Below are 20,855 nucleotides of genomic sequence, written 5' to 3' on the forward strand. Positions count from 1 at the left end.
GGGATACTCTCTCTGCTCCTGTGACTTTTATGTCACATAGACAAAACTCCTAGTTATGGCTGGTGGCAGTGGATGTGTCCTACCAACTATTGTGCAATTTATTTACCACAGGCTGTACCCACAGCCCCGGTTAAGCACAGCAGGGTCACCGGAGTACCAATTTAGGGGCTCCCTTCTTTATTTGCCATTTCTAACGTGGTGGTTCTTTGTCAGCCCTTCTCGTGGGAGGGGTCCTGTGTGTGTGTTTTGCATTTAGCAGGAACGCTTGGGTGTCTCCGCCTAGGCTCCCGAGTGTCTGGGCAGGCAGAATGAGGGGGAGGAGTTTTTCACCCCCCTATCCTTTGTCTGCCAGAGTACCTAAATGGGACCAGCTCCCACTGGGTGTCAGGCTGTCCTGAATGGACAGCCAAACGCTCCTTTATGTAAACTGCTGAGAAAGATTGCAGAGGGGTGAGTGCTGGAACAGTATAAAAGGTGAGGCTTCTGGAGTGTAAAGCAAGTCAACCACTGGAAGCTGCAGTAACCGAAGAAGATGACGACCAGAGATGCCTGCAGACCGTTTGCAACACTGTGAAGCGACCACTGCTGTCCTGACCATGTTTTCTGTGCGACAGAGGAACTCCAAAAAGGACGACTCCTTCCCTTTGACTGGTGGGAACAACCAGCCCCAAGATGAACTTTTAATCGAGCCATCTACAGTCCTTCCAATGGTTGGCCAAATGGAAAAGGATAATGGTTTACAGATCGATCATATGCCCCCTAAAGAACTCTTTATACAAGGACATTAAGAATATGATGGAGAAAGACAAAAACGATTTTCTTATGGGGTTGAAACTTGAGGCTGCTGAGATACTATTGAAGTGTCAACTCTCAGAAAAGGACCTAATGGATAATCCCCTGAGGGTAAAAAAGGTAATGGGATTTAATGATTGGATCCTAACAAGAACCTCATATGTTGGGATGACCTTTTATAAGAACTTCCCTGTAAATGACAAAACCCTCGGTTATGTATTGCCCTATTTTAGGAAATTTCCACATTCAAAATGGAGGGTGGATTTTCTGAGGTTCTGCCTAAATTTATTCTATACTCGAGACTTGCAGCGCATTAGGAACAAAGCAAATGTGGTGTAGGGTGTCTGAATCTGTGCCAAATGGGTGAGCAACAAAATGTAACACATTTAATAATATAGCTAGCTATAAGACCCACAAGGATTGACCACTTTCTACGCTTCGTCCACACCGTGGACTGGTTAGAAATGGAAGAGTTTTGGAATAGTTTGTTGGCAGGAAAGGAATCCGCTCTGTCTTTAAAAGTTTTACGGTTTTTAGCCAAAATAGAACCAACAATCAACCTCGTTGAACAAGGGGGTGGGGGGAGTCAATGATTTGCATTAATGTGAAGAGGAGGGATTAACTATGCTGAGATTAGAAAGTTGAGTCTACATACTCACCTTATCTTTTTTTTATCTCTCTCCCTCCTCTCCTTTCTCCTTCGCCTTACCCATTCTTCAAAATTCTACCTTCTCGATTTTTCATAATTTTGTCCCTCTTTTGTTCTTTTCTGTTGTCTCTTTTCTTTTTCTGTTTCTTGGCATTTCTTTTGTTTTCAGAATCCTAATCATTTTAGGGTATCTTAATACATGTATGGTGAATTTTAGAAGAATTGTGCTGATGAATTTATTATGTACTGTCTTTTTTAGATGAATTGTGAATTGGTATGAATATGTATAGTGAACCTTTTAAGAAATGTATTTGATTTCTATGTATTGTGAAGAATTGCATGTTGATTGAGTCACAAATAAAGAAAAAAATAATCGAGCCATTTCCAGAGGTCCTACGAGTTTCCAGAGCTGAGAAACCCCAATACCAGGAGACCTGATGCCCATTCCGAGTGCATCATCGTGGAAAGGCCAAACTGGTCCAACTCTTTGTTGAGGCCTCAAGGACACTCCAGAGATCCGATCCAACTCACCCAGACCCCTCAGCAGAGTGTAAGACTGTGAGAAGCGAAGAAGATTGACCAGGCAAATCACATCCTTTGTTGGTGCTGCAGAAACAGTGCCAAAATCAGAGTGACTCAAGAAGTTGAAGGTGATGAAAGCCGTGCCAGAGGTCCTCCCTCGAGACTGCTGCTGAGAGATCCCGTCCATTGTCCTGCCTTTCGTCATCTTACCAAGAAGTCTGGAGGTCGGGTCCAGCGCCGTCACATCGAGGAGAATACAGCCACAATCTTTTCTTCAAACCTAAGGTACTGTGGGGAAAAAGGTATTGCTTACCTTGATCCGTGAAGTCGCTTCAGAGCGTTGGAGTGCACCCAGAGGTGTCCAGAGTACCCCCTCTTACCACAGACCCAAGCTGCTGCTTGTGTCCCCTTATCGAGTCCTTAACAGGGTCTCCTTTGTTAGTTGTTAACTTGCTGCATCTTTAAAGACTGAAATAAATCCACAGGAACTCTTTGTATTCTACTGCCTGCCAAGACTTTAAGCCCTCTCCAACTGCCTTTAGCTAGGGTTGTTTTTGGACTTAAAAGACTTGCTGAGTGAAGAACACATCTCTAGAACCTTGAACCTTGCTGGCATTACAGTAACTAAGAATTTAACCCTTAAAGTCACTTGCTTGTGTCTGTACAGAGTAAATGCCTTTCCGTATTTCTACTAAGAACTGTGAGTGCGCGTAATTACCAATAATACGATGGCCTTGTCTTTTCACTTTTTACCGTTGCAACAAATGTAACTGCGAACGATCACAAACTAAGACGTGTTCTTTGAAGTGTATTCTAACGTATTCCGAAGTGTTGCAGTGCTAAGTTATTAAGTATTCAAAGTGATTCTGGTGTAAATATAATAAATATATAATTTTATATCAATTATACGTGTTTCTTTGATGTGCATATATAACTGGGCTCAGTGCACTTGCCTACAGCTCACATCTTCACCTTAAGATCAGTCACTCTACCAGGGTTCCAGCAGTAGTACAGACGTGTACTAAGTGTTGGGGATCTACAAACCACTGGGATAGTTTACTGAAGTCTTACTACCAAGTGGGACTTTAAGAAAACTCCCCTAACAGAGGTTGATTGTTGTTTTTAAGATGCTTAATCACTAGATGGGTACTTTTTCTTAAATTCTTTTTCGTTTTCTCTTAGTAATATGTTTGTTAATTTCATGATGTGTCCAAGACGGGCTGGTGGCAGTCGATATTTCTCTACCATGGTTTTTCCCACATGCACTTTTGCTTTTTACTGCATAATGCTTTTTTGAGTACTGTGCACCCAAAATGTGTCATGTTTTATGCCCTGGTCATTGGCCATCTTGCCCGTTGGCCTTTTTCCTGCCCTTTCAGGATAGAAATGGAAAGCCCTTTCCTGGGCAAAGCTTAGACTTTCCTGCGCAAAGTATGTGAGCATCTGGCCGGATGTGAGGGCTGGGACTGTCTGGTCCCAATCCACACTTTGGCCAGGAGTTATGTCAGTTGCTGCACAGATGTGGGGCAAGATGCTGCCCATGATTGGACAGCCCTTGCCAGTTTTAATGGTGTAGATCCTCTCCATTGGAGGGCTGGTGCTGATCATGTCTAGAATTCAGGATAAAAGGAAGACCCCCAGAGCCATTCTTCTGATTGTTAGAGCCAAGACCCCTATAAAGAGCTTCATCCCACTGAAGATAAGACGATGATCGTGGAAGACATGCAGCAATGCCTCCAGCCAGGACCTGGTGAAGCACTTCCCACTCGATCAATCTATTAAATGTCCTCATTGGTGCTTTGACCTGGCGGGATTAACCAGTTTGGAGCCTTGCATGGCGGTCCTGCCCTCTGGATCCTTCAGAAGGGTCCCGGAACCATTGTGAGGGCTAACCAGCTCCACCCTAGGCAGCTTCTGTTCATCGTCCTCGTTCTAAGTTTAGACTCTGCAGGTCTACAGCTTGTGGCATAAGAACAGTACTCTTACAGCTGCTGCTCTCCATCTTGAAGTAGGGCCATCCTGTAGTCATGTTTGTCCTCACCACATGAGTTGCCTGCTGCTGATTAAGTGCAGTGTTCTTTACTGCTGCCCTCTTCGATCATTCCCCAATGTGGTCTGCATCTCTGGGTGCCTGGGATGTCCAGCTACAGAGCATCAGGAACCATCTCAATGAAACACCAAATAGCTGGACCCAATCACGTCACCGAAAATGACCACTGCACCTACAGACCATCGTCCCCCTGTAACTGAACCAATGAAAGAATTAAATGGACTCAGCGGGTCTAGCAATCCTAGGCTGTGGTTTGTGGTGGAATCTACATTTGTGGGACAAGCTTGCTTACCTTTTTGTAACCTCCCCTCCAGCCATAGGTTTATACAGGTGCATAGTCCTGACCCTATCTCTCCCTTGTTTGGTCGTGATCCTTGGAATTCTCGCCAAGGATCCTTCTGTGTTTCCCCTAGAGTAGAGCAATTGGTAGTGGACCTCTAACCTTTGGTATTTACCTTTGTTCTTTCAACCTTACGGAGTAAAAACATTAGGGATTTACATGGATTCATCCATGAGTGCCGAAGCTCATGTTCTCCAATTAAACAAGAAATGCGCGTATCACCTTTGTCTCCTCAAGTCAATACACCCCTACCTAAGCGAAGGAAAATTGCAACAAAACCCATATCCACCATCATTTCTGGACTAGATAACTGCAATGCCCTTATGTTGGGAGAAAATAAGGGTCATATCGCCAAATGCCAAAACATCCAAAATAATGCGCTAAGGATTATTAAAAGTAAGTCCAAAAAGGAACACATAAGCGAGTATAGAATGAATCTACACTGGTTAGCCGTTGAGGAAAGAATTGCATTTAAGGCTATGATGCTGACACACAGATGCATCCACGGGTCTGCCCCGTCTTACCTGAAAAACAATCTGGTCACGAATTTACCAAGACGGACACTTATGTCTGATTCAAAAGGTCAAATCGAAATTGCCAGATTCAAAAAGGCTAACTGACTTGGGAAAGCCTTCCATATTAAAGCATCCACAATGTGGCACAACCTGCCCATCTCTGCAAGACTAGAACAAAAATACATAAGCTTCCGGAAAAAACTCAAGACACATCTGTTCAAATGATAAACCGGTCCTAAGAAACTGAAACCCCTAATGACTTTTTGAGCGTCTTGTCCTGTGATTTTATATGTTTTGTCCCTTTGTGTATATGTCAGCACCCTGATGCTTGCGAGCTGCTGGCTCTATATAAACTAACAAATAAATAAAACTGTTAGCTTTGCCACTACTTGTTTCTCCACTTCTCCACTTCTAAAGACCTAAGACACCCTAAAAAGGTCTCTTCATGGAACTTGTGAGCCTTAAAGGCACTAGACCTACTCACCTTAGCATTGAGGCCTTATTTTTTAAGACAAAGGAGTAGTGTTTCCATTGCTTTTACAATATTTACCTTGAATTTCAACTGTTGATAAATGCCTTAACCGTTTTACATGCTAAACTAAACCTTAATACCAAATTAAGAGCCATCTTGAAATATCTGTCTAATCCAACAACATTGGCATAGTGTTCATAGTATTTTTTTGAAATATCAAAAATATCCATTTGCGATTGTTTAGTTTATCATACTAATTTAAAAATTATCTTTTCGTTTTGTAAGTTTGTTGTAATATTTCGTCTTCTATCCACACCATATAACAATTTCAATCTTATCAATATTGTTAAAATTGCCCCCAAAATATCCCTGAGATATGTGGCTGAAAAAGCTGCTCAAGCGCTAGCTATCATTTTGCCACCAAGTGTATCCTTGCCACTCAAGGTTCATCAAATAGGATGCCTCATGCCTCCACGTGTATGCTTTTGTCTATAAGCACGTTTACAAGTGCGTTCAGGCACACGTCCTTGCCCTAGAGCATTAATGGACCTGAGTTTTGAACACTCTTGGAAGTGGGCACCTGCAGGATTTTGGAGTAAAGACTTTCTCACCAATGATCTCATATTATTTACCCTCCCCGTCCAAGGGGGAGCACTGTGTTACTGATGCTACAAGACTTATTCTTGGCCTTTGACTTAGATCACACCATACTGGCACAAAGACTAAGGAACACAGCTAATTTTCCCCAGAAGCAGCTTTATGGATTAACTCCTTCTCTGGACGAAAAGCTAAAGTCTTCCGCAATGACTCCATGGCCGATGACTACCTGGTTTCTTGTGGAGTACCTCAGGGGGCATGTTACTCACCTACACTTTAACATCTACACTATTCCACTTTTTGAGATGCTAGAAGAAAAAGGGGTCATATATGCAAACTATGCAGTTGATATGCAGTGTCTGATCCCTCTTTCTGGGGATCATAAAAGACACTCGACAGTAAATAGTATCAATGAGCGAATTGAATCTTGGATGGCAGACAACTGTCTTGCTCTCAATACAAAAAAACAGAGCTTATGATTGCAGGTATGGCACCAAAGCTAAGGAAGCTTGATAGTGAATATCCGTCATTCACTATCTCAGGTTGCATCATAGCCACGCTCCCCAAAGTTAAAACTCTGGGGGTCGTCCTGGATCGGGAACTCTCAATGACGTCACACATCAAGAACCTGGTTTCCAGTTCAGCCTACTACCTAAAGCTGTTGGCACAAATTAGGCCGTTTCTGAACCGCACTAATTGTGCCACTATTGCCAGGGCAATCATTGGGGCCCGACTGGACTATTGTGCTAGTCTATTACAGGGCACCGGCAAGGGTGAAATGGCCCGTCTGCAAGTCTTCCAAAACAATGCGGTTTGGATTGTAATGCGGTGTGGGTTGTGGGTGGAAGGCTTAAAGAGATTGGATCACGTCTCTAACGCAAGGAGGTCCTTGCAATGGCTCCCTGTGGAGACTAGTTACTTATCGAACAATGTGCATCACCCATATGTGCCTAAATGGCAAAGGTCTTAGCTACTTAGCTGAGAGACTGTCTTGTCTTCCCTTTCAGAGACTTCTCTGTTCCAACAACTCTCAGCTATTGCATATTCCAAAAATAAAACTGTCTACAGTGCCCAAAGGGTATTTTTCTCACTCTGCGCCTAGATGTTGGAATGCCATGCCCCCTGACTTGAGAGAGTGTTATAGCTTCCCTCAAACATGACCTCAAATCATTTCTCTTTCACTGAACTTGCATTTCTCTAGCTATGTGATCTCCGCCATCTGTCCCTCAGTTTATTTGTGATGATTTCACGTTTGTGAGTTTTGTCCCAACGCTATTATGCCTATGGGCCTTGTCTATGCGCTATATAAATCAAATAAATAAAGAATTTGCATGATAGAAATGAAAGTTTATACAGTAGCTCATCCATTTTGCAAGAAATAAAATAAGGCTCCATTACTACAAAGCGCTGTGGATTAAATGCTTTTTCCGTGTCGTAACACTGTAAAGTAGGAACATGTATACTTAAAACCTGATCCTAGGACTCGAGCAGGGTGTTAGTGGCCCAATGTAACTGGTTGAGGCCATTCAATGTCATCATCTTAAACTCGTACCTTGACTGAGAGGGACTGCATGCTGCAGGGAAATTTAGTCTGACTGCACTAGCTCCTTGCATTTTGCACAACAATCGTCCAATCACATAGTAAATCTCCCCAAAAAGTATAACTTTGGGACTGATGTTTTAAGGGCATAAACCATCTTAGAGCTGGACATACGAAATGTTAGGGAATTGTGTTGCAACTAACTACTTCGTTTTACACTGTTTATTGAATCAAATTATTTCAATCTTCTCCGAAGGGAGAATGTTTATATCTGTTTTATAGTAAGTGTGTGATAATATTTGCCTAGACCTTTCAGTTGCTTAGTGTGTTTTTCAAAGGCGTAATAAACCATAGTATATTTTTGTACTGGTCTAATTGGAATTATTGGTGTTGCTTTGTGTGGACTCTTTGTAGCCATAGACCACTCTCACACCCCTCCGGAGTCTAAGCCTTGCCACTCAGCTACCTTACCTTAATTAGGTTTGGCTAGACTTCACTGCCTCCCAAAATCTACCCCTCTGGTTGATTTTAGAAATCCATCTTAACATTTCCTTACACCAGTTGCTTTATAAAGTGCTACCTCTTTTAACATCAAATCAATGAAATGCGTCCCCCTTCCTTTACTTTTATGGAAAGGATCAATCTTTTTTGATTACTTTCCTCGTTTAAAAGTATGAATGTTTGTGTCCTTTATCTTGACCTCCCAATCAGTAATTCCCTCAGCCTCACACTATTATTGTTTATTTGTCTGGTGCATGGATCTGTCCGAGGTAAACTGTACTGAAGATGGAGTTAGCTAGTGTCCTTACAGTTGTCTGTTAAATAAAACCATGTTTTACTTGTCGCTTTGTGTTGAGGATCTGCACACTCCAATACAGTGTCCTTTCCTCATCTTTGAGGAGGCTGAACAGATTTGACAACACGGCTAATGTATTATTTTTTTTGCTTCTGTATTTGCCTCCTGGTTTCTCTTTCAGCAAACCTGAACATTGTTGGTGTTGACATATCAAAGCATAGACGCTGTAAGCTATGTAGCATTTAGCCATAAATGTACCCTCTTAAAAAAACCAGGATTCTCATTAAATAAAATATCTTTCTATTTAGACTCATGGGGACTCTGTGTGGTCTTTACATACAACTAGAAGCGCAGTTATTAAATAATTAACCTAATTTGTTTCAAACCCTTTTGCTGTGTCTTAGTTGCTTCTAGAAACTACGGTGCAGAGGAATATGGCCCTAACTCAGTGTGTCTGCTCCAGAAATCTGCATTCATCATGGAAAAGTGTGAAAAGAAGTTGAGTTATCCTGATTGGGGCAGTGGATGTTATCAGGTAACTGGAATCATTAATGTACCATGCTGATTAGAACAGGACTATAAGATTTGAAAAATGATTTCTAATAGATTGCAACCTTCTATAGATTACTCATCTTAATAGATATCTTCCACTGCAAACCTTTCTCTGAAACTTTCAAAAGGGGCCGTAGTATAACAACTCGGGCGATGGTCTTCTTCCACCCTGAATATGACGTTGCCATTCTATGAATAAAGCAAACTACACCCCATGAACTTGGTTCCTTTTTCTGCATTTTGAGCACACTGATTTCTTGGGAACACCAGATAACCTTTCTTTTGTTGCGCCATCATTCCTGCTCCCAAGCCTTTGGAGTTTAAACACTGCAGGGACTTCAATGCTAAAATGTCCTACACTAACCCACACACTGTGTATGTGGTGTCTGCATGGATCACGACATTGGGGCAGTGCAGTTCCTGCCAGTTGATGAACCCCAAGGCCCTCAGAGAGAGAAGGTCACAAAACTGGTGCAAGACCCCTACACGCTGTTATTCTGCATCTCAATAGAAGTCCTGAAAAGTAGAGATGGAGGCTCGACTCTTGAAATGGAGGAAAGGAAGAAGAGGAAGGCTAAGAAAATGTCTCTTTTCCATAGTGAGTTTCCTCATTCTTCCTCTTGTCCTAATAAGAAGCAGCACCAATCAAGATGCATGAGAGTGAGCAAACTTCCAACTTCGCTGACAGTAAGGTGTAGTTTCCATCCAAGCATGCATTGGGAGTGGGAGGAGTTTAGGACACATATGTTAGAAGTGTTTTCTAAAGCCTTGACTGGAGCAGTTTTGACCTCAAAGTAGAACGCTGCATCAGAATCTGTGTAACCTGCTTTGACTGGTAGAGATATCGACGAAGGAAGTAGTCGCATGTTTGTTGAATTGCAATCTGGCAAGGGTGTGGAAGCCCTGGCGTTTTAAATTTATATTCAATAATAAAATGATGTGGTTAATTCCATCTCTGAAAGGGACATCTGCTAATCAGATTCCCCTTTCATAAGTTCCATGCCAAAAGCATAGTGTGTACTTGTGCCTTGCTGCATTAGTATTCTGATTCGCTGCACCTGCTGTACCAGTGGTACAGAACAGTTTCAGAGGTCACAGGTGCTCTCTGAACAGGTTCAGAGGTCACAGGTGCCCTCTTGATAGCTGCAGTGACATCCAAGTCTCTGCAGCTCAAGGGCTGCATTTAAAATACGCACTTCTGCTTTCCAAAAACTACATTACCCTGAAGATGTGTTCCTGATGCCATATAAAACTGTAAATATAAGCCATAACCTTGATTTAGGGTATGATGGCCAGCAACTCAGTTACCCCAGCCACATTAAATTGATGTTGCACATGTCAGTCCTGTGAGCCCAGTTCAGCTGTGGAAGGGTTATGTGTATTCCCCCCCCCACACCCCCCTAGACAGGCTGGATCCTGCCCTACTCGCAAGAAGATAGCCTGGTGGGGTGCCCAACTTTGTTCCTTTGTACGGGCAGGTAACACCCTTCTCCCTATGCTAGCCACCCCACAGGATGCTGGCCTGATAGCAGAAACCAAAAGGTACACCCATTCACAGAAAGCCAGGCCTCACACCAGGGTGCTGCATTTCTAAAGGCATTTGATCCTATTGCGAAGTGTAGAGGGTGGAGATAGGATAGCCAGTGAGGGATATGTACAGTTTTGGAAAGGTTCAGACATCTTGATTCTCTCTGCCTGTTTCCTGTCGTCTATACCACTTCTGGAGCAAAACACTTTGGGGGTGACATAAGGGCAAAGTCACACATTTCAAGAGCAAGGATGGACCCCTTAATCAGGCTACCTTTAGTGTAATCACCTGTGGACTTTTGCTTATAAAGAAAGGGTCTCACCCCAATTATTTGAATCATTTTGGGAATCATTGTTAGGGAGAAATCACAGAAATGTGCTAATTGCCCTCTACCTTAGAGGCCCCCTGCAACTTTGCTGGATTTTAGGACTTTTAATTTTTAACCTGGAGAGAGGAAGACTCTCTTTTTTCCCACTCTCATGTATTTTTCTGTGATTTGGAATCTGTTTCATTTGGTTGTGGAGTCTGACAAACTCCATAGGCATCCTCTTTTTACATTGTGACACACAGCACCTTCAGTGCAGTGACACAGGGAAGTCTTTCAGATTTCCCAAAGATTTAAGTACCTTCTCTTGCATAAACTACTGTTTCCAAGAGCAGTGAAGAGAAATTGACTTTACTTACATTGTAACTTTCTAGAACCAGCACACACAAGCTTACCATAGGGTGCTGGAGGAGTTACTTAGTATCCCCTTTGTCTAGTTTCTCATGTAATATTTGTATGTTACTCTTTCTACAATTAATGGCTGGTGGCAGTGGTTTACTTTTTCCAACCATTGGGAGCTTATACCGCGGGCTGCATTTGCAGCTGCAGTAAAGCACCCATGGGTGCCCATTTTGTCAAGAAAAACTTGGAAGAGACACCTGCTGCAACTCCTGGACTGTAGGTTTGCCCAGTGAAGCCCTGCTGCTGTGCTGAAGCTCCGAATTCGCCTCGACTAGAAAAGCCCTGCAAGGACGACTTCTCCCCTTGAGTTGGTGGGACCAATCAACTCCAAAGTGAACCCGTCTGGACATCCTCTCGGAGCAGGCTGTACTTCCTTGCGGCTGCAGGAAGCGAAGTGCCAGGGAGAACACCAGATTAGGAGTGCATCACTTTTAAGTCGGACCCCAGCTGCTGGAAGATCCTCCAGACTCCTAGTAATCAGGACTGACCCAACCTGAGCCACCTCAAGAGTCCTGGAACCCAGATGCGAGGAAAGTCCTAAGTGGTATCTGAGAGTCCGCGGTGGTGCCGTTTGCTGAGACGGGACGAGCTGAAACCATGAATTCCCACTGAATAGAAGTTTGTCCTTTTCTGTCACTGATTGCCCCGCTGTGTTGCAGGAGTTCCCAGAAGTCCCCCTCCTGTCCCCACGACTGAGGCACAGGAACAGCGGGATCTGCAGACCAACACAGGAACAGAAGCCAGCTGGAACCATTTCTTCTAACCAATGGTACTGTGCAGTCTAAGAGAACTTAACTCTTGTGTAGCCTTACTTGATCTCAGTTGAGTCTTGTCTAGGTTGCTTCTTTACCTCAAAGGCCTATCCAGCTTGTGGCCCTACATTGATTCTACCTTTTCTACAGAAACTTCTAAAACATTGTGCAAGACCTTTATTCACCTACAAGAAGTGCTTCAGCGCACCTAGACTTTTGCCCAATTGACATTGGCCTGGCCTGGCTTCCTGAATGAATCTTCTCTCCTCTGATTGTGTGTTTTTACCTTCCTTCCAGGAAAGGGTTAACTTGCTCTGCATTGGGGAGAGGGGCGTCAAAAGTACTTACCTGCTTCAGAATATTTGTGTTATCTCTTGTTTTATCCCAATAACTCTTTTCTTTGACATACATCTAAGTATTTCTCTGAATGCAACAGTGATAAATTAATGTCCAGTGTCCTAGCTATTTAGGTCACCTGAGGGTGTAGGAAGTGTCTGTGTCCCAAATTGGTATTTGCTGATTTAGAGAAACTGAGTCTGTATTTTGGAGTGTATTTGTGTCTTACTATGATATTGCCCCTTCAGAAGAAGGCTTATTCACACTGACTGTTAAATAAATTAATAATTGTTTAATCATTGTGTGTAAGAGTTTATTTGAATACTTGTCACTGTGAGCCTCGGTGTAACTCTCCTACTTCTCACATTGACCCCTCTTGAGATAATATTAGTAAGTGTGAGAAATTATCCTGTATTTGGATGTGTGCATGACCCGCAAAATACTGTCTAAGGAGAGATATTGAGTATGTTGAGAGGTATGCGACAGCAGTGGTAAACCACAGGGGTAATTTCTCAAATAACCCTTAGATAAGGTAACAAAAAATCTGAGGGGTTTTCACTGTCTGCGCTCCCAACCAAAAGGAATCGACTTATTAAAGTCAAAACAGATATTAAGACCAAAAAAACTGTTTCGTAGTCACTTTTAGATTTTATGTGTGATTTTTAGTCAAGCACAGATCATACAATGTGTTCCTATGAACATAAACTTCACAACTTGTGATTTTAGGAATAGTAAGAACATGGATTCCTCATAGGAAAGGCAAATGTACACATTGTAATTCCAAAAAAATAATTAGAACCGAAAAGTACCAATAATAAACGCCAGACAGCGTATTTACACAAGTTGTGATTTCAAAAAGTAATTGGAACAAAAAGGTCCTAACAAGAACTGCCAACAAGTGTTTCAACCCAAAACGGGCCATCCTCAGGGCGAATAAATCTAAGAGTTGCCATATAACAACCAGAAAGCATATTACTCATAACTAGAAATCACATTGGTGTTTCTAGAACTGTCAGCTCCAGGGATGGCAGCTTGATTGCTGTGCTCCTGTACCTAACCTTTTTCATGCTCCCTGATATTATACTGTGATTACTATAATAATAACTCATTAAAGGATGTCAACCACTGCTACTCCAGATGCTAAACGGAAGAAAGGTGATGAGAAGAATACTTCTGGTGAGACAAGAGAGGACAAACTCTTTGAGATGCTGAGCAAAATGACACTGGACATTGGAGAAAAAAAGACGGCCCTACTAAAGTCTGAAGAGAAGTTTTCCACAGTGGCCAAAAGAGTGGATTCAGTTGAAGATCACTTGAATGTGGTTGATGAAAAAACTTTAAAACTGATGGACCAGATAAGGGAATTGGAGATGGACAATAAGAGGATTACTCAGAAGCTCTCCGAGCAAGAAAATTTTTCACGGAGGAATAATCTTCGTTTTGCCGGTTTTCCAGAAAAAGCAGAAGGAAATAACATCATTGATTTTCTAAATAAGACCTTACCCAAATTGCTAAATATTGATACAGCTGTTTCATTGGAGTTGGAGAGGGCCCACCGGTCTCTGGGACCTAAACCAGCACTGGGTGAGCGGCCAAGACATATTATTGTTACATTTCTGAGATTCCCTGTGAGAGAGTTGCTACTGAGGAAAGCCCGGGAACTGAAGGATCTTGCCTTGGGTGGAAACCAAATAATGGTGTTCATAGACCTGAGTAAGGGTATCATGGATAAACGGAAAACTTTTATTGGGGCTAAGATTGAAGCACGTGAGAAGAACCTAAAATACTACATGGTTTATCCAGCAATCCTGAAGATTGTGGTAGATGGTCGACTGCACTCATTTAATGAGAGCAAACTGGCTGAGAATTTCCTAACTGGCTTAGATTAGACCCAATGGAAGGCACTTCATCTGGTCTGGGGACCAGGGAGAGACTGAGGAGGAGAAAGGGTCGATCTGACACACATTAGTCTGTGGTGATGACAGATGCTTAACTGCACGTATTTCCCCCTTTTTTTTTTTTTTAAATATTTCTCTAGTTTTAGTACTTTGCTGTTGTTTTTTAATGGATAAAAATGGCCGCCGCCTGTATTCCGTTATTTACAACGGTTTCGAATGTTATTTACTTATACCTTTTCCCGGAATAAGAGTGGAGTTTGCCTTCCCGGATGGTGAATTTAGAGTAAGGCACCTTGTTCTATTTTCGTTACGTACGACGTAACGTGGCTGACATGGATTGTACTTCCTGGTTCAGTCGATCATGATCGGGATGGTGCAATGGGAGCGGAACTCGGCTGGATCACCCTGCGGCCTATAGCCCGTCATGATCAGTGCTTCAGCCACTCACATGGATCCTCCCAGTGTGCTTCAGTTTGCGGAACCTCGTTCCGGCTCGCGTTATGTGGAGCCCCCGTTTTTCCTCTCCGCAACTTGGTAAGCCTGTGACTTTTCCATAACTTTGTTACGGGGGGTTGCGTCGGCTCATACATTCCGTGGCTGTCTCCCAAATGAACGAACTTGTGCTTCATGCTCATAGCATAACTTGAGAGTGTACGTCTCCCTCAAATGCTTTTGCTGCATTAATCGTGCTGAGTAACTTGCCTATAATGACAATGGATGCACCGCAATCTCCTGAGAGCCCCCTTCATGGCGTGCATGTGCACATATGCTGTCATCAACTACCTGTATTCTCTTCATTCGTTGCCCTCGCTTCCTGAAAGTGCTTTATTATGTGGTCTTATTTTGGCTGAGCTGGGGTATAATGGAACAAGAATCTGATGCTTGGGGGAGATTCATTGGATCATCTTTCACTGGAAAGGATTGCACACGCCTGACTTCTGCTGAACATCATTGCAGGGACCGGGGTCACTTCGGAAGGAGGGAGACTCTCACAAGACTTAAGGTGGTATGGAGGAATTTAACTAGCATTCAGGCAGAGCTGTAACGCACCACCCAATACGAACGTGTTGGATTTGAGGAATGTTCTGGGTTATGGGACTTTGGAGCTATGCACTGGAACTGCGACTGGGAGACTGGATATGGGACTGATGATAGCATCTGGTTGTTTTTCTGGTTTTTCTGGTTTGCATATATGAAAAGGAAGGGAAAGGGAAAAAAAAGAAAACATTTTTTTTTTTAACAAGAATGTTCAAGGCCCCCGAGTTATTTCTTTAAGTGGTTATGACTAGTTGCACTATACATTTCACGAAAATTCCACAGTTGTGATATTCCCAGCTGGTCTATCTCTGGAATGCTGCTGTATATGGGGTTCATGTGGGTTGTTGATCTTTTGAAGGGGGTGGGGGAATGTTGGTATGTCATCCCTTATAGACTTTATTGCTACTGCAGTACCCCTGAGGGATGAGTTATATGGTTGCAGATATTTTCAGGAAAGGGGTAGCACATAACTTTCATTTGAATACGAGAGGTTCTTGGAGGCATACATCTTCAGCGCCCTATGGTTCTTTATATGGTTTTATGGAGGTGTTCCTATGACTTCCTGCTGCTTACACTCATTCCCTCTTCCCTCTCTTTCTATATTTTGTTCCGTTAATAGGGGGGGGGATAGTCTGATTTTTTTTGGAGCCCGGAAACTGTTATGAGGGATCCTTGAGTCAAATTCAATATGGGTTGAATGTTTTGTGTTCTCTGGGTCTACTTGGAAACTGATCTCTTTTCACACCCTCATGTCCGGTCTCCTAGGGGGATGGGGGTATGGTACTGAGATTTTTGCAGGCTGACATATTGATTTCATTGACCACTTAACTCATGTTTATTGTGGGGTTTAAATGGGGAATGGTTTAGTGGGTTTATGGGGTATTAGTAGTTGCCTTTGTATGGGCTCTGAGTTTTGCGGTTGGGGAATTGTATATATATGGTGTACTGAGGTTTTTTTTTTGGGGAGGCGGTGTTCGGATTAGATCTCTTAGGTGTTTGTGAGGATTAGTTGATAGGGATTAGTGTGTTGGGTTGTGGGGTCATGACGGGCTTGCAGTATTTAATTCTGGGAATATTCTGAGAATGTGTTTTTTACCTGATCAGGATGTGGGGGGGTGGGTGGTAAAAAGGGAATTCACATGAGCTGGATTGATTTCAGGGGGTGGAATATTATTGTGAATTACTTTATATAAGGTTTGGGTTGGAGATTCGTCTCTGGTGGGTATGGTTCAGAATGGTTTACTCGATGTATATAATATGACATGTGTTAGGTCCGCTGCTTATCGGACTGTTTTTTTTGTGCAAAGCTTGTACTTTCTATCTGTTTGTTCGTTTAAATGTTTTGTTGTTGTGTCTATACACTTTGTTTTTATTTTTTGGAACTCTGCCTCTGATCTTGATGGTTACTGCTCCTATGATACTGTTCTAATTTGGGAGTTATGGTTGCGTTAACTTTTGTTTCTTGGAATGTTAAGGGGATTGGGAATGTTGTGAAAAGACGCAAGGTTCTAGCAAGATTGTGGAGGAGTGGTGCTGATGTAGTCTTTCTTCAAGAAACTCATCTGGACGAACAAACTGAAAAATACTTGGCCAACTCGAAATATTCTACAGCGGTCTCAAATTGTTAGGATTCTAAATCTAGAGGGGTAAGTATTTTGTTTAGGAAAGGCTTGTTGTTTAAGATTGAAAAGACAGTTATGGATGGGGAAGGTAGAATCCTGTTACTTGATGTGCTCCTTGATGGGAAAAAAATGACATTTGGATCTGTGTATGCGCCATGCTCGCCAGCTGTATCTTTTCTTGATCAATTGAGCCTTTTGTTGGATGGTATGGAGGGTGATTCATTAGTGTTGGGTGGTGACTTTAATCTAGTGATGGATAGTAAAATAGATCGTAGATCAGAGTGTAGGTATTATAATGAGAGGATTAGTGAGGAACTCAGGACATTTGTGTTCAAATATAATCTTATTGATATATGGAGGGAACTACATCGTGGTGAAGAAGAGTTTTCCTTTCATTCGCCTGTTCATGATTCTTTCTCCAGAATTGATTACTTCTTTATTAGTATGGCTTTGAGTGATCAAACAATCTCAACAAACATACTAGAGAGAGGTATCTCAGATCATGCTCTGTTGGACCTCCAGTTGATTTTGGATAGTAAGAGTACTAAGACGAGGAGGTGGAAGATGCAAGCTGAAATGCTGAAAGATAATTTGGTTGTAGAGGGCTTGGAGGCTTTCATTGGTCATTACTTTAATGAAAATTTAGACTCGGCCAGTATTAAGTCTGTTTGGGACTGTTTTAAGGCGGTTTTGAGGGGTGAATTGATTAGTAGAGCTGCCCATGTGAAGAAAAAAAACACAACGTTTGATTGGTGATTTGGAGGAAGAGATTAAAAATCTGCAGAGAGTCTGTGCTACTAACGGTTCAGGACAATCCAAACTGAAATTGCGTAAGTTGGAGGCGGAATTGGAGACCCACATTCAAAACTTGGCAAGTAAGAGTTTGTTTTATTCGAAACAGAAGTCCTGGGAATCGGGTGATCGTAATGGCAAACTATTGGCGTATAAGCTTAGGGAGATGGTGTCTGATTCATGTGTCTCTTCTATCCAAACTGATGGGGGAGTTACTTTAAATAGAAATGGCGATATTTGTAGTTACTTCAAGGGTTATTATGAGGCATTGTATGGAGAAGATTGTGACCCGACTTCTGATAGACTGGACACATTTTTTGAGAAAATTTTACTCTCTAGCCTGACTCAGGAACAACGTGCCTCTCTTGATGCTGCAATCGAGGTTGCTGAGGTTAGTTTGGCTATATTGCAAATGAATGATGGAAAATCGCCAGGTTCAGATGGTATTGTCTCAGAATTTTATAAAAAATTTGATGTTCAGTTGGCACCTGTGTTGTGTGACCTTTATAATGATTTTTTGGTATCGGGTATGATGTGTGATTCCATGAAAGAGGCAATGATTGTGGTGATCCCAAAACCTAATAAAGATCACACTAGATGTGGGAATTATAGGCCTATCTCAATGCTTAATGTTGACCTTAAAATTTTCACACAAATTTGGGCTAACAGATTGGGTTTTTGTATGAGAGATCTGGTTGATGGGTCACAGGTGGGTTTTATTCCAGGGAGATATGGTTATGACAATATTCGAACCGTGTTAAACGTGGTTGATGACCGATTTGGGAAGGACACAAATGAAGTCATAGGTTTTTTTTGATGCTGAAAAAGCCTTTGATAGGGTAAACTGGAAATTTCTAGAATTCACTTTACTGAAAATGGGTTTTGGCCCGATTTTTGTGAGGATGGTAGATTGTATTCATAATGATGTTAAGGCCCGGGTGTTGGTTAATGGGGTGGTTTCAGATCCATTTCAGTTGTTAAGGGGCACGAGGCAAGGCTGCCCGTTGTCACTTTTTTTGTTTGATTTGGCGTTGGAACCTCTTGTTACTTATCTCAGACAATGTGAGATTATTAAGGGTATTAATGTTGGGAAGGTTGAAGTGAAAGTTCTATCGTATGCTGATGATATGCTCCTTATTTTATCGAATCCGGAAGTGTGTGGAGATGTAATAAAATCAATGTTTCAAGAAGTGGGTGAATTGTCAGGACACAAGGTGAATTGGGACAAGACTGAGGTTTTTCCCTTGTCTGGTCGGCGTGTGAATACGGTTTTGAACACATGGAATTGTAAATGGTCTCCAGAGGGGGTTAAATATCTAGGAATTCATATTATTGGGGACTTGAAGAAATTACAGCAATATAATCTGAATTTGGTGCATGCGCAAATGTCATTGTTATTTAGGAGATGGGAGAAATTGACTCTGAACCTGTGGGCAAAGATCAGTGCAATTAAGATGGTTCTTTTGCCAAAAATCTTGTATGTTATTCAATCCATCCCGTTGTTGTATAAGAAGCAGTTACTTAAGATTGAGAAACTATTTTCTTCTTTCTTGTGGGGTTCTGGTAAGAGGCCTCGGATTCCGAAATACATGCTAGTGCAAAAAGTTGAAGATGGAGGTTTTGAATTCCCTGACTTGATGAAATACTATAAAGCATTTGTACTTAAAAAAAGCTCATATTACTTTAGGGATAGAGCGGTGAATGAACCAATTTGGTTGCGTATGGAAAGGGGTGTTTGTGCTCCCTTTGACTTGAGATCCATATATAGTATGGATAAATTGCCGATTAAGAGATTGAAGTTGCGCCCGGTTGTGGCTACTAGACAAGTAATTGGGGAGTGGTTTCGGGATAATGATATGAGTTATGGATTCAGTAGAGATGCTTCTATATGGTACAATGCTGCTTTGCAGATTGATACTAAATGTTTGAGTTGGCCTAGTTGGATTAATAAGGGTATCCTGAAATTGGCAGATGTATTGGATGGGGATAGGTTATTGAGTTTTAAGGCATTAGTGAACAGGTATGGTTTGAGGCGAAGTGAATTGAATAGATACTTGGCTTTTGAAAATTTGATAACTTGTAGATTGGTTTTGGCTGATGGGTCTATTGGAAATAAACCGGAGATTGCTACCTTATTGGAAGGTCCGGAATATGGAGTGCGTACTTATATGCAATTTATGCCTATTAATGAGAAACTTCGGGAGGCATGGTCTAGATTGAGAAATACTTGGTCTGATGATGTTCTGGATGAGATTTCTGAGTTGGATTGGAAATACATTCTAAAGGTTAATTTGCATTTGGGTCCTGATATGGGCTTACGGTTAATTCGACAAAAAATTATTGGGAAGGTGTATTGGACACCTGTTAAGATGTTTAGATTGGGGCTCCGACCAGATGATTTGTGTTGGAGTTGTAACAGGGATAGAGGTACTTTACTGCATTTACTGTGGGATTGCCCGAGAGTGCTGGACTTTTAGACGGCAGTGATTGATAGAATTGATTTGATTTTTGATGTGATTTTGCAGAGGTCGGCAGTGAATGTCATCTTACTTTCCCGTAAAGATAGGAGTGGTCGAATTGCGAGACATTCTTGCTGGATTGATAGGGCCATTATGGTGGCTATTAAGTTGATTCTCAGGGTTTGGAAATCAAGGAAGAAACCTAATGTTGATGAGTGGCTGACAGAATTACATGTGTTGGCGCAGTATGACAAGGTTTCATTCCATAATAAAGATAAGGATGAAGATTATTTGAGATTGCGGGGTCCTTTTATGGCCTTGTATGGCTGATGGGGAGATGGCATGGATTGGCGGTAATGGTATTCGAGGTGTAGAGAGTGGGGTTCCTCCTTTTTTTTTTTTTTTTGTCTTGTCTTGTCTTGTCTGGTGTGGTTGTGGTTCTTTTTGATGGTTGTTTCACTATGGTTGGTTTTCAGCTTGAAATTAACTGTTTAAGATACTTTTGTCAGTTTGTATATTTCATGCTTATACTGTCTGTGAAACATTGTTTCTCATATTATTGTTGTTTATGAGAACTAATAAAGTGTTGGGGAAAAAAAAGAAATCACATTGGTACATTTCAACCATCATACACAGCAGAATAAATCTTCTGATATTAGATTTATACAGTTCCAACAAGAGTAACAGAAAAAGGCAGGGAAAAAAGGAGAAAGAAAGGGAGTTGGGGTTTGGGACAAAAAACAAAAAGTGAAACATAATTAATGATCAGGTATACATGATTAACAAGATTAAGTAATAGTATAGATGACACTTGGTGACTCTGCATCACTCTGGAGGTACATAGTGTAAAGCATTTTTTGTGATGCTTACGGTTACCT

General features: G+C 41.9%; 1 protein-coding gene across 2 annotated transcripts in view; it reads left to right on the top strand.

Moving 5' to 3' along the window:
* The window catches only part of LMLN (leishmanolysin like peptidase), a 951,783-nt gene that overhangs the window by 726,971 nt on the left and 203,957 nt on the right, over nt 1-20,855 (top strand). For both annotated transcript variants that reach the window (XM_069616632.1, XM_069616633.1), the window contains exon 15: nt 8,678-8,808. In XM_069616632.1, coding sequence (XP_069472733.1) covers nt 8,678-8,808 — 131 coding nt within the window. The remainder of the gene's footprint in view (nt 1-8,677; nt 8,809-20,855) is intronic.

Source organism: Ambystoma mexicanum, chromosome 9 (genome assembly GCF_040938575.1).
Source record: "Ambystoma mexicanum isolate Mex_15411 chromosome 9, UKY_AmexF1_1, whole genome shotgun sequence".
Lineage (NCBI taxonomy): Eukaryota > Metazoa > Chordata > Amphibia > Caudata > Ambystomatidae > Ambystoma > Ambystoma mexicanum.